General features: G+C 35.1%; 1 protein-coding gene across 1 annotated transcript in view; it reads left to right on the forward strand.

Moving 5' to 3' along the window:
* Nucleotides 1-331: 331 nt before the first annotated feature.
* LOC101735353 (uncharacterized) overlaps nt 332-14858 on the forward strand; it is a 42030-nt gene continuing 27503 nt past the window's right edge. The window contains exons 1-2 of the mRNA XM_038019314.2: nt 332-1245; nt 12133-12194. Of these exons, the coding sequence (XP_037875242.1) occupies nt 12144-12194 (51 nt within the window). The 5' untranslated portion in view covers nt 332-1245; nt 12133-12143. The remainder of the gene's footprint in view (nt 1246-12132; nt 12195-14858) is intronic.

Genomic DNA, 14858 nt, shown 5'->3' on the forward strand with positions numbered 1-14858 from the left:
TTTTAATATTTGTTATTGCAGGAATATGATGAAATTGATATTCCGCACTATTGAGACATTGTAGCGTTGTGGTGTGTGATAAATCTAGATCTATGTCCGTTGAATACATATCAGCATTACCCTAAAAGTCGTATCTTTGTTAATTAGAGGTATCCACCAATAAAACAAAACAAAATTCAATAATTATTATGATAAAGGAAAAATGACGTTAAAACTCGCTCGCTAATTTTAAACCTTTCTGTTTCTTGCGTGAATGCACACGCAAAAGCGGATCTTTACGAAAGGTGATTTATTTAAAAACACGAGAAAAACCCAATATAAATGTATGTAATTCTTTTAATGTTGTTTACGCAAAATCACTACAAAAATATTCCATTAACGTTTTTTTACACCGTAGCGTAATGCATACCGATTCGCTTGACGTTCTTAAATAACAAACAACGACAATAAAATATGAAATAAGGGCAAACGATTTGATTTAATACGGCAATTAATTTGTCTATTGGAAATATATGAACACTTGGGTACCCGGGAGATAATTTAATGCCACGGGCAAGCAAAATAAAAAGAGAAATTGTGGACTCTATATTGATTCTATATTAAAAATAAGAGTAGGTGGTGTACTGCGTATCTTTTATGTGTTACAGATAGAAATTATAACAAAATAAACGAAGCGATATGACTTAACTAGCTTTTGCCCGCGACTCCGTCCGCGTCGAATAGTTACTTTGGCATAACGCTAAATTTTAGCCCCCACTTCATTTACGTAGAAAGTGAAAATATTTTGAAACATTCTTTATTGGTGCTCCACTTGTATTCGTCTTACCGTAATGTTATATAGCCTATAGCCTTCGTCAATAAATGGGCTATTTAACACTGAAAGAATTTTTTAAATCGCATCAGTAGTTCCTGAGATTAGCGCGTTTAAAAAAAACAAACTCTTCAGCTTTATAATATTAGTGTAGATTTGTTGTTCGTTCTTATGAAATGAAATGCTTCGCACTGTTGTAATACTTGCTCACGATAGTGTGACTGATGCCGATTTGTTGAACCGGTCTATGAGCGTGACGTTGGTATACCTTCCAGCAGGAGAACGGCAAGACCGCCGATCTGGTAGTTATTGCAGCAACCAGACTGACTGCGCACGCGACTTGTTTTGAAATACATTCGCGAACGGTCGTAAACTGAATTTAATTCAAAAATATTAGTGCACATCTATTCCGTCCGAGAAGTGAATTATTTGCAGTGAGTAGATAAAATTGTTTTATTTATACTAAATCATATCTAAGTATTTAAAATGCGGAGATAATACCAATTCTTTCTCATTAGTGTACGAACTTCATTTTTAAATTCAAGTAGATTATGGAATAGTCTGGTTCTAAGACAGTACAGTTGCACTAAGGCTATTAAGCTGAATTCATTGAAATTAAATCTTAAAAAGGTGGCTTCTGTTTACATCAATTCACTGAACTATTCAAAATATTTCATTAGACTACGACATCACGCTTAAGCGCCGACACTTGTGAAAGGACAGAACAATAGAATTATCTCGTATTCTTGTCTTCAAAGCGATCCCGTACAATAGGTACCCGATAAGGCTATATAGCATTGCGAATAATACGCTGTTATTAATAATACGCGTTCAATTTGAACGTCTTAATAGTATGTTAGTTAAAGTATGTCGAACGAAAGTTTTGGATTTGGATCTGGAAATCTACATGTGTATATAAACTTTGTACTCCTGCCTATATTTACATACCCAATCCTTATTTTATGAGTATTTTAGTGTGAACGGGTTTGTAAGTCGCTTGGTAAGTACGTATCGACTGGCGCAATTATGCAGGAGCATAAATTAATCTAAAGCAACCAATTAAATGTAATCAAATCTTAGTTCTATAATTTTTTGTTGTTGTTAATGCACTGTCGATTGTACCCTATAATTGAGGTGACATCTGCCATGAGCATTTGTTAATTGTTCAATAATATGTTCAATAAATAAATGCTAGATAGAGGTGATCTTTTAAATAGATACGTACCTAAAACTGAGAATTTCCAATGGAAAGAATAGCTTTAATATCAATATTGCAAAGCTTAGAAGTCTTCGTAAGTAGCAATAGAGCGTAATCCCGCGTGAATCCACGGCTGCCCACACCCGTCTTAAGCGTTCTAATTTTAACTACGAGACAGCCAACAATACATTTGAGATGTCGACCATATTATGTTAAGGTGGGTCTGAGATCCTTTCCCTATCTATATAAAAATAAACATATGTTTATTTCATATTATGAACGTTTCTTTAGTTGAGACTCAAATTTTCCCTTTTTTTGTTATCGCAATGTATTATAATTATGTATGTAATTTTAACGCAATGTATGTAATTCTATAATTATTCTATAATTTTTATGTAAGTTCTCGATCAAATTATATGCGCCCAGGTAAAGTTGATTTTAGCATCAACATACGATAGGAGGAGGTCGAATACTTTTAATAAATCTATGTTTTTCATACAATTATTGATGCCCAGAGAATAGCGTAATTCGGTTCCATTAGTGAAGCATAAGAAACAAAGGATTAATTTTATTTTCATTTGAATCGTGACATTTTACATAATCTCGTTATTTTATAAGCAGTAACTTTGCTCATTACTCTTAATTAAGGTTTTTGTTCTTAGTTCAGTGAAGACTGACAGTTTTCGCGACTAGCAATTTAGTGACGGTAAAAAACGCGATATTAAATCGTAAAAGTAGTTTCACAATAACATAAAAGCGTTTAAGACGAAGGTTCGAGAACTGTTTCTCAGAGAGTTAGCAGAGTCATCTAATTGATAATATTTGTTTATATATGTTTTTATATGTATATATTTATGATACGTATATGTGTATATTTATGTATATCTATATATTTATGTATATGTATTTATTTAAGTACGAGTATTTGTATCTATAAATATTATGTATGTTATATATACACATATTATTATGTTTCAGTAATATCACCTTCACACTACACCTACCAAGCTTCATCTCTGCACTCCCCTAAGGTAGACTGTTAGAGAATGCCTATGGCATTAAGTCCGCCTTTATACTTTATAGTATAAGAAGTTATAAATAAATAAATAAATTAAAAAAATGTGATTGAAAAATTTTTCATCCTTATCACTGTTTAGTTCGTTATTTGAATTGTATTTCGAGATGTTTGTTTTGGTAATATGTAGGAATTCTCAAGGAAATGTAATATAAAATAAGGAAATACGTATTAATCATTGACTATCGCACTGAACCAGCGAACGGTGGTCGGTATCAAGCGCGCACGAGTGCTTAGCATACATAATGGCTTTTTAGTACGCTGCCATTGTCTTTAAAATGACTAGTGCGGAGCCATGGACGTGAGAATCCACGTAAACTTATCGTTTATTACGCCTCTTTGTTCGGTAATTGATGCTATATTAAGTTCATAGCACAAATTTTAGTCAGATATTTTCGGCTAATCAATTTAGACTAGAAGAACTAAAATATTGAGTAACCTTTCGGTCATAATTAGCATGATAAATAATACTCACTGGTGATAGGACCTCTTGTGAGTCCGCGCGGGTAGGTACCACCACCCTGCCCATTTCTGACGTAAAGCAGTAATGCGTTTCGGTTTGAAGGGTGGGGCAGCCGTTGTAACTATACTTGAGACTTTAGAACTTATATCTTAAGGTGGGTGGCGCTTTTACGTTGTAGATGTCTATGGGCTCCAGTAACCATTTAACACCAGTTGGGCTCTGAGCTCGTCCACCAACCTATGCAATAAAAAAAATACTTTATGATTAAGGCTTTAACCTCTGAATGGGTTTGAAAATGGGTGGTGAAATTCATCACGTTATAATAGGTCTATGGGCTGTTTTAATCACTTAAAATCTTTTTATCACGGCTATCACACTCTTAAAATCAGACCACACGGCTGCGACAGAAATAGACAAGACGGCGGTACCTACTTACCCGTACGTATTTACAATAGGTACGCCCTACCGGTAACAAGCCAAACTTATATTTTTCCGGGTTTGATTTTATGATCTTATTCGTGTGGAATCGTGAATTAATGTTAGGTGCGAATTTACTCAAAAAACATTGATCCTGCCTGCGAGATTAGAACGCTGGTATAGTCACATCGCTTTTCTTTTTTTTTTTATTGCCTTTGCAGGCAGACGGGCTTACGGCCCACCTGATGGTGAGTGGTTACCGTCGCCCATGGACTTCAGCAATGCCAGGGGCAGAGCCAAGCCGCTTCCTACCGCTTAATACTCTCCACAAGCCTCGTTTGAAGAAGGACATGTCATAGCGCTCGGGAAACACCGTGGAGGGGAGCTCATTCCATAGCCGGATGGTACGTGGCAAAAAAGATCTCTGGAAACGCACTGTGGATGACCGCTTGATACGAGTACAATGATTGTCATATCCTTTAGACTATTATTACTTTAACGGTGAACGGTGAGAACTTTGTTTTGTTTTATTATAACAGATATCGCATTACATGCTGCTTAGACGAGGCGAACGTGCTCCTGTGTACTACAGTAATTCGATCGAATTCTCGGGAAAGTTTAAAGGTTCATCCGGTTTTTGCAGAAGATAAAGTATGTGCATACAGATATATCCCCCGGTCATTGTTCTCGTCGAACCCGTAGCTTGCGACGAAGCGCTCGGCGAGTAAATTAACTCACAGACACAGCCCACTGAGTTTCTCGCTGGATCTTTCAGTGGGTCGCGTTTCCGATCCGGTGGTAGATTCTGCGAAGCACGGCTCTTGCTAGGGTTCGTGTTAGCAACAACGTAAGGATTAAGCCTCGCGAGCTCACCCAGTCGCCCGGTTACGCTGAAATGGTCTCTCAAGACCATCAGCTTAGGTAGGAAAAAAAAACGGATATACAATATACATACTAATATATTATCGCTCGAAATTGGACTAACTCGAAGACCACACGCTGTGTTGTTCTTCTTTTGATTGATTTGTTTTAATTTACTAATACAAAATCTAAGATTAGAACAATAATTGACCGTTTTAGGATTACAGATATAGTACAGGAATATCGAATTTAACGACTTTCTGTTGAAAGCCTATTCGAAAATTCTGAAGTTAATGAGTATTAAGGCGAATAGCGATTATTAATGATGCAATTAGCCGTTTGACTCATTCACTGAGTCTATCAATGGAAGTTCATTTTGTGTTCAATGGTACGAATTAATGAAAGTTAGGTAGACGATTTGGGTATTACGAGGAAGAAAATATTATTTTCACTATAATTTTGAAGGATTTCATTGAAATGAGTCGTCTATTATCAAAGGTGGCAATCTGTGCATTTGGACAAAAAAATGTTATTGATATGTCAATACAGATTGATTTGAATATAATCGTCTCCTTCAAAGAATACGGTTCAAAACCTGCATTAAATAAAGGTTAATAGTTAACCTGTTATTTATCTAAGATGTCGTTCCGAAGAGTTTTGTGACTGCCAATGGAATACAAAGTCAATAATTCGTTTTTCTGATTTACCAATAATTGTCCAAAAGTCACATTGCCGGCTTTGATAATAGTCGACTCAAATGTAAGTCGATCATTCGAATGTTTTTAAAGAATTGTTTCGAAGTATCAACCTGCTCAAGTGAAACTATACTCTACGTTGTGTTACAATAAAGCATTTTTTTTAAAAACGTTCTAGCAGGCAAGTAGTTTTAATTAATCAGTCGAACAAACTCACGCTTGACCAAGCTCTTGTTTCCTCTAGTTTCGAACAACATTTTACGTTTATTAAATACTTCGTTTCATTTTAGTATAATGACGTATAGCAATAATGAACACACCATACTCGTCAACCACCGTACTCGTCGAACTCGGCAATGAGTTCAGCAACATCAGCCCGCTGAGTTTCTCGCCGGATCTTCTCAGCGGGTCGCGATTCCGATCCGGTAGTAGATTCATTCGTGAAGCAGCTATTTTTGAGTTTTTAGGACTTCTGTGGAGGCGTTCTGGTAGCTGTTAGTAAATTCCACCCGTCCTGGCTGAGCCCTTGCTCGCCCACCTACCTGTTCAAGTGAAATTGCAAAGGCCTCCGGGCTACCAATAATCCCTCAATTATAAAAAATAATAATACAATGAACACTAAATTTATGAAAATAATAGAAAATTATTTAAAAGACAATTTCAATTTAATTCGTCTTATATTCTATATAATTTATATGATTGATTCACAAAAAGTAATAATGATTAAAATAAGCCCTTTTATTATATTATATTTTCATTATTTGATATAATTAAATTGAAACAAAAATTAAGCTCTTTCCATTCATTGTCTGTTTCTTAGTATTTAATATGTACAAAGGTAAAATTTGCGTTATGAAATTAATTCTATAAGTAGAGTTCGTCAGGCACTAAATTAGACTGAAAAATACACGTTCTTATTCCGAAAACTGCTATAATGAGCAATGTATAAATATAATAAATATAATAAAAAATATAAATATAACTTACTGGTGGTAGGACCTCTTGTGAGTCCGCACGGGTAGGTACCACCACCCCGCCTATTTCTGCCGTGAAGCAGTAATGCGTTTCGGCTTGAAGGGGGGGCAGCCGTTGTAACTATACTGAGACCTTAGAACTTATATCTCAAGGTGGGTGGCGCATTTACTTTGTAGATGTCTATGGGCTCCAGTAACCACTCGACATCAGGTGGGCTGTGAGCTCGTCCACGCATCTAAGCAATAAAGAAATAATAATAATATAATAAGTTCGCGTATGGTTTTTTTTCTAGTAGATACTTAACAAATCCATACGAGAAATTTTTAAGCGAGGCTGTATTTTAGGGCATTCAGATTAGTTGCTACATACAGTACCAGGCAATAAATATTGCACATCGATATTTAGAAAGAAACAGTCGTCTAATTTTGTTATTGTTGTAGACTGTTACCTGTGTGCGATGAAACACCAACGATCCCGTATCTATCTTCTTTCTTCTTCTTCTCCATCGCTCCCTCATTGCTGAGGATCGTGACTCCGTTTTAGCTTGTCTACTGTCAGCCTCCATCGGTTCCGGTCAGTTGCCTGGTGTAGTGCAGCGCTAAGTGGTCCGCTGGTTTGCTCGGAGATCTGTATCGTATCTATCTATGGAGATTAAATGTCAATTAGGTAATGTGCGACAGAGATTGAAGTCGTCGTGGCCTAAAGGATAAGACGTCCGGTGCATTCGTATGTAGCGATGCACCGGTGTTCGAATCCCGCAGGCGGGTCCAAATTTTCTAATAAAATACGTACTTAACAAATGTTCACGATTGAATTCCACGGTGAAGGAATAACATAGTGTAATAAAAATCAAAACCCGCAAAATTATAATTTGCGTAATCACTGGTGGTAGGACCTCTTGTAAGTCCGCACGGGTAGGTACCACCACCCCGTCTATTTCTGCCGTGAAGCAGTAATGCGTTTCGGTTTGAAGGGTGGGGTAGCCGTTGTAACTATACTGAGAACTTATATCTCAAGGTGGGTGGCGCATTTACATTGTAGATGTCTATGGGTTCCAGTAACCACTTAGCACCAGGTGGGCTGTGAGCTCGTCCATCCATCTAAGCAATAAAAAAAAAAAATATAACGCTCTACAAAGCAAAAATTAACCGTCTCTTTCCCACGGTCGATGTGCAATATTTATCGCCGGGTACTGTACATATGTTTTCTGAACTTCCAGACAACGATGTGTTCTCAGTATTGAGCTTTGTTAAATTTTAATTTCTTAATAGATTACATTTTCCCTATCGTTTCAGAATAATTTAGAGTTATATTATAGTCTTGATAAGCTATAGATATCTATACTAATATTATAAAGAGGAAAGATTTGTTTGTTTGTTTGTTTCGAATAGGCTCCGAAACTACTGGACCGATTTGAAAAATTCTTTTTCCATTAGAAGCCGACATTGTCCCTGATGAACATTTTTTTTTTTGTTTCATGTGTGTTTTAATGTTTCCGAAGCGAAGCGAGGGCGGGTCGCTAGTATCTTATATTCACATTAGGATCCAAATCTTTCAATAATTTGAAAAGGAACGTCGATTGCGTTCTTGTATCTTTAAGGGCATATTGGCAATTGGAGAATGGAAATTGACACCGCATTCTATTACATGTATCGAAAAAATGTATAATTAGATATTAAAATTTATTTCCAACATAGAAAAAATAACAAAAAAATATCTTATTCGAAATAAATGAAGCATCACCGAAACACCTTTCATAAAACTAAAACAACTTAAGGTAAAAATCGAGAAGTAAAAAAAATGTCCCTTGTAAATTGTACTTGGCGTTTACTGAACTAAAATTACCTATAATAGTCCCTTTCAAATCCTAAATATTAAATTAGGCTCTAAATGCGAAGAATAGATCTCGTAATAGAATTTTCTAAAAGCTTTACGCTCAGGTACAGAAGACATGGCTCTTTACACCGACAAATATGACTAATGGACTTATTCTGATGGAAAATTGAATTTTTCATAAAACTGCGGAAAAGACGTTTGAGATTTTTGTTTGATATTTTAGATATTTATTTCATAGCTCAGAAGGTAAAAACGTCAGAGGTTCTTTTAAAAGTCAAACGACTCAAATGCACGATGCGCAGTCTAGGAGTTTTTCGTAATATGCGTACCGGACTATACACTTAAGGCAAGAAATATTGCATCCAAACTTCCAAATATTAGCATTTTCAGACCGGGAATCAGAGTGGTATTCCAGTCTGGGTCCATGACAAGACCGTCGAGGAGATAATCTTACACGTTCAAACACTCACAACCAATGTTTATCTCGAACGAATGTAATTCATATAAAATGACGTAATACAGTGAAAGTGTTGTAGAGCTCTGACGACTCGACTGGTTTGATGCAATGTGTAGTCAGATTTAGAACACAGAGATGAATTTAATATAATATAAAAAATAAAGTTGCAGTAATCGTTTTGAAAAGTAATCATTTGGTTTTAAATAATGATGCCAGCCACCCTCAGCTGTGACTATGACTAGGTCTGTGAGATTAACTCATTTGTTGAAATTACACATACAACACATGTCGTCCGTTGAATGTGCTGTATTAAAAGCCGATCCTAAGGTGTCAACAACATGTTTCGTAATAATTCGATGAGTGTGAGTCGTTTAGGGACGTATTAAAGACAAATATTTATGAAACATGTTTTATACATTTACATATGAATGGATTAAAAATATTAAATATTTGTACGAAGCGATTTGATTGTGCTTCTCGACTTTTCCAATCTGTAATAGCGTCGGTAAATAATTAAAATCGGTGGCTCGTTGAGTCATAAGATTTTATCGAAACTAGTATTACATCCAATAAGTTTAATTTCGACCAAAACAAGACTTTTCAAATTTATTTGTTAGAAAAAAGAAAAAGAATTGTTAGCATATTTCAACAAAAACAAAAGTTTATCCTAACGCATTTATCTCGAATGCTATATTTAAGACACGTGAATTGCGAACATCCATTTCAAGTGTAGGATCCGATCTATAACTTATTGGGATCCGGACGTTGAGTAATTTCCATAGGTCTGTCCAGGTAAGGAATTATTCGTCAAGCTCATGAATAAAGGACCTCTGATGTGGCCGATAACATTCCGATTTCGGATTTGGTACGGCGAGGAAAAGCAGAAAGTTTTAATGTCTCCGTTCTGCATATTCAAATGTTTTACCTTTAAGTTTACTACGTATTTGACCTAACTTAAAAAGTTATCCTTGAAGATATCAATGGCTTTAAAGCCAGAAAACACATTGAGAAATCGAATATCGTAGATATCGAAATAAAGAGCTTATGCAGAAGGTATAAATATTCAATTCTACACTGTATTAAAAATATTGCCGATTCCTTCCAATTTCGTTATGAATAACTTAATTTTCCATTATATCTTAAATACTATACATAAATATCGCTTTGATATCAATTTGCATATTATGATCACGAAAAGAATTTTCGAAACAATTTTGGCTTATTGAAATATATTTGCATTAGTTATGTAGACATCAGCTCACTGCCTGCCTTTTATTAAGTTATTACCAAAGGCCACTGAGACATTAATATGAACGTGAATGTCTAGTGAATGCCGAATGCGTGAATGCCTCACTTCACGTGAGCTCGAAGTCTCAGTTGACCCCTCCACAATGCATAGCTGCTCCACGGATGAAATAAGCAGGACAATCTGTGATTGATTTAAAAAAATCATATCATGCTTTTCTGTTAGTTGACGCTTTGACGCCTAGGCTTTTAAATATATTAATATTGCATTTGTTTCAAAAGAAACAATATAACTGGTATTTTAATAAAAACCTGGCACAGGGGTTACAGGTTATTTTCAAAAATTGTATTCACGTTTTTGGGTACATTTTACCTTTGACATGATTTTACGAATAAAGAAATTTAGCTAAGTTATGTTGAATTGCATGCGACGAATGTTAATGAAATTTCTAGAATTTTCCAATGAAGAATATATCGAAAAGCTATGTGTATCGTAGCTTATGAAATTCTTGACACACATTAAAAGCGTACCCTTTATTATTAAAAACAAAATTAAATGTGTGAGCTCCTAACTCATGTTATGCGGACACCGCAGTCCATAGAAAACACTATTATGCGCCGGCACCCATCTTGAAACATGAAACCTAAGACGAAATTGTAATATCTAACACACCCCACAAACTAAAAGGCACGACTGTTTCGCGGAATAAATATGCAGATTAAAAGCAGATTTTTGTGCGAGTTAATATTACGTCCTATCTTGAAAGAAAGCAGTATTCTGGTGTATTTTCCTATATTTTCCTTATACATATACGTATGTATGTAAAATCCATAAACATCTAATTGTACTTTTTGTCATCATCTATCATCTATATATACTATAAAAACGAAATGCTGTTCGTTAGTCTCGCTAAAACTCGAGAACGGCTGGACCGATTTGGCTAATTTTGGTCTTGAATAATTTGTGGAACTTCAGAGAAGGCTTAAAAGGTAAATAAATATGTAAAATGCTGGAATGAAATAAAAATAACATTTTTGTTTTTCCTTTGATGTGAAACCGTCGCGTCGGTCTTTTATTTATCGATTGAGGCACTACGAAGTCTGCCGGGTCAGCTAGTTTCTAATAAAACTCTAATATGCTACTTTGTAAAAACGAAGTATTTTACTTTATTTATCTCTATTACATACCACAGTACTACTACTATGACACTAACCAAAGAAATTACATTAAAATTCAATTTTTTTTTAGTTATTTAGTTCATAATCATAAATTAAAATTAATTTAATACCTTTATTTTTTTTCATCTTCACCGCTTTTTTACAGACATTTCATGTTGATTCGAACTGCTCTTCAAATAATCCAAATCCAAATAAATAATCCAAATTAGCGTGGCAAAATTCAGATTGAAGATCGTCCCACTTTCTTTACACATTTTACACCCTACCTCTTCTAGTAAAAACGTGAGGATTTTAATTGATAATTCTCGGCTGGGAAAAATCAATACCCAAATGGCAGTACAAAATGTTTTTGAAGAGTTTTTTGACACTCGTACACTTGATTTCTTCAATAAGGGCATTGAAAATTACCGGAGCACTGGCAGAGATACCAAGGGTGCTTATTTTGTTGGATATTGTACATTAACTTAACGGTCAGCAATGCCAGCGGCTAGGCTTTGCCGCTGGCATTGCTGAAGTCCATGGGCGACGGTAAGCCCTCGCCGTCAGATGGGCCGTATGCTCGACTGCCTGCACGGGCAATAAAAAAAAAGTTCAGTTTTATTGAATATTAAGATTTAAAAAAATACAAACTTCTGATTATTTTACGACTGACTCCAAATCTTTTACACACTGCGGCAATACGTAGAAGAAAAGCAAGCGGGACATTTCAAAATTTAAACCCCAAAATTGAACAGATAGAAATATTTTACTTTATTTAAAAAATATATAACTTTCTATATACTAAACAGAAAAATGATAGGTAAATACTTATTAAAAGCAAACGCTTTTACGCACTAAATTATTTACTATAAATTACGAATGCTCTTAAGAAACTGAAGATCGAATTCAAATGTCGTATTAAATTCTATTTATTTTCACAGGTAGAGACAGAATGAAGTATATAGGAGTATTAACGATATTAATTATATCGCAGGTGTATTCGGTAAGTATTTTCGCATATCTACTATGTATCGTATACTACTACTGTCATTAATAAAAGTACATAATTGAAAAATAACAGGAGTTTGGTACGTAATCCCGATCAAAACATTTAATTCTGCTGAACAATTAGTGTTCAGGGAAAATTATCTAGTAATCCCACTATAATAATTATTGTTTGGATAATAAGTATTTTTATTTTTAGTAATGGTCGCCCAGAGGTCGAAAATCGTCTAATTAATTTAAATTATAGGTTTGTATTTTGATTCTATTGTCAAAGATAATTAATTATACTTCTTTAATCACAGATTTCGTCAATACTAAACTATAGACAAATATTAATAAAGACAAACAATATTACTTTATTTTTTTTAAAGGGATTTTATGACCTGGTAACTAAGACTTTTAGGTCAAGTCTTATTTTAATTTTAATAAAACTTTTTTTTTTAAATAATATTAGGTATGAAATGAAATGAAAACGAAATGAAATGAAATAAAATGAGATGATATGGGATGAAATATAATCTCAGTAAAATGGTGGCTTACTGAGTGGTTTACTTTTTCAGTGGACTTTTTGGAGAATCCCGAGAAGTTACGTTCAGCGGCTTTGTTTCATCTTCCCACATTTGTGCACTTTTACAAATACTAAACAGTTATTAAACCACCGTTATTACACATTTAAACCTGAAGAAACACAAAATAGACAAAATAAAACATATCACACAACTTCACTCCTCGCGTTCCCGCCAAAAAGTATCAATATTACTCTATTCTCAATTTGACCACAGCCTATAAGCAATAAGAAAATGGCGGAGAGTTTTAGATGCGTGAGAGCAGACGTAGACACTAACGCGCATGCGCACTTGTACCCAGGGAGGAAAAGTTACACTTTCTTCCCTGTGCAGCGGGACGAAAACCGAACTTTCGGCGTCAGTAGGAGAAAATAATAATTTTCATTGCCTTCGTAACTGGATAATCCGAAAAACTACACTATCGTAGCTATTTATAATTGGTTATGAATATGGACAATGTCAAAAGACAAGCTTTGCTGCTACTGAAAACATCACCTCGTGTGTTGTTAGCCACTTACATCCCTAATTTGTCATTCATATCAAAACGATGTTGAAACACCACTGAAGTGCCGCCACCAGAGTTCATTCCAGAGGCTGATGAACGCAGTAAATATTTAAATTTGCATTACCGGCAGCTTTTGCGATTGTAATATGGAAGGAATAATCTTGTGCCAGAATTAAATTCGTAACAAAGTTTATGGTTCTGTCAATTTCTTTATTTATGATTATGATTAATTTATCATTTCACAAGTTCATTCATTGCACTAAGAAATTTTGTATTGTTTAAAATGAAATAAACTCCCATTTTGCCGGGACAAATGTCCGTCACCATGTCACTCACTCTCCGACCTTTAAACTGCAAAAGTCCAAAAGTGTTAATCGATGTATTGCCACGCGAATATGGAAAACCGACAATACTGAATTACAATAATACGTTTACTAAGTTTTTTATTTTTATTTTTTTTATTGCCTAAATGAGTGAACGAGCTCACAGCCCACCTGGTGTTAAGTGGTTACCGGAGCCCATAGACATCTACAACGTAAATGCGCCACCCACCTTTAGATATAAGTTCTAAGGTCTCAAGTATAATTACAACGGCTGCTCCACCATTCAAACCGAAACGCATTACTGCTTCACGGCAGAAATGGGCCGGGTGGTGATACCTACCCGTGCGGACTCACAAGAGGTCCTACCACCAGTAAAAGTAAAATTGTATCATAAATTAGTTTAATTTTCGTTTCAAGCAAACTTCAAGTGTTTCTCTCGCAAGCGCCTTTACTTTACATACACGTTGTAAATGGTTGTATGAGTTCGTTCCACAAAAGATATCTAGTGCAAAGGAATATCTTGAAAAACAGAGATCAATACAGCTAATAGTCAATGGTGGACTAAATAGCGCTGTTATATTGATAGGTCGTCTTGTGAGTCCGCACGAGTCGGTAGCATCATCCCGCTTATTTCTGTTTCGAAGAAGTAATACGTTCTAGTTTGAAGGGTGGGGCAAGCGTTTAACTATAGAATTGAGACTTAGATCCCATTTCTCAAGGCCGGTCGCGGCATTAACGTTGTCGATATCTTTGGGGTCCAGTAACCATTTAAGACACACACACACCGGTCTAAGTAATAAAAACAAATAACGTTTGGATATATTTTTCAACTTAAATTTATCACGTTAAAAATAGACGACATTGACATTCAATTCCATAAACGTGGACAAATAGATTTCATGGAACATTCAATATTTCATAAAGGGAATAATTGTAGGAAGGAACACTCCGTTGCTTGTAATCTGTTCGTAATCTAATCTGATTTTCAAAGCTTCTATCAATTCTGGGATTAATTATTTTGATGATAAGTTTATACGTAATTGGTTGTCAGTGCCAAATGAATATCATTATAGGTGGTACAGATGTTCTTATCCCTTTTGGCTCAAGAACTATCTCTGTCATAATTAGATTCAGCCTACAGTTCAATTAGCTGGTAGACCAATTCTCAATTTAAGTGTTCGCGAAATAGTAAAATTAATAGAGTTAGTATCGCTACTATAGAAAATGGGAATGTTAGCTCGAGGTGGTCGAATGACCGTAATTTCTGA

Source organism: Bombyx mori, chromosome 23, assembly GCF_030269925.1.
Source record: "Bombyx mori chromosome 23, ASM3026992v2".
NCBI classification, from domain to species: Eukaryota; Metazoa; Arthropoda; class Insecta; order Lepidoptera; family Bombycidae; genus Bombyx; species Bombyx mori.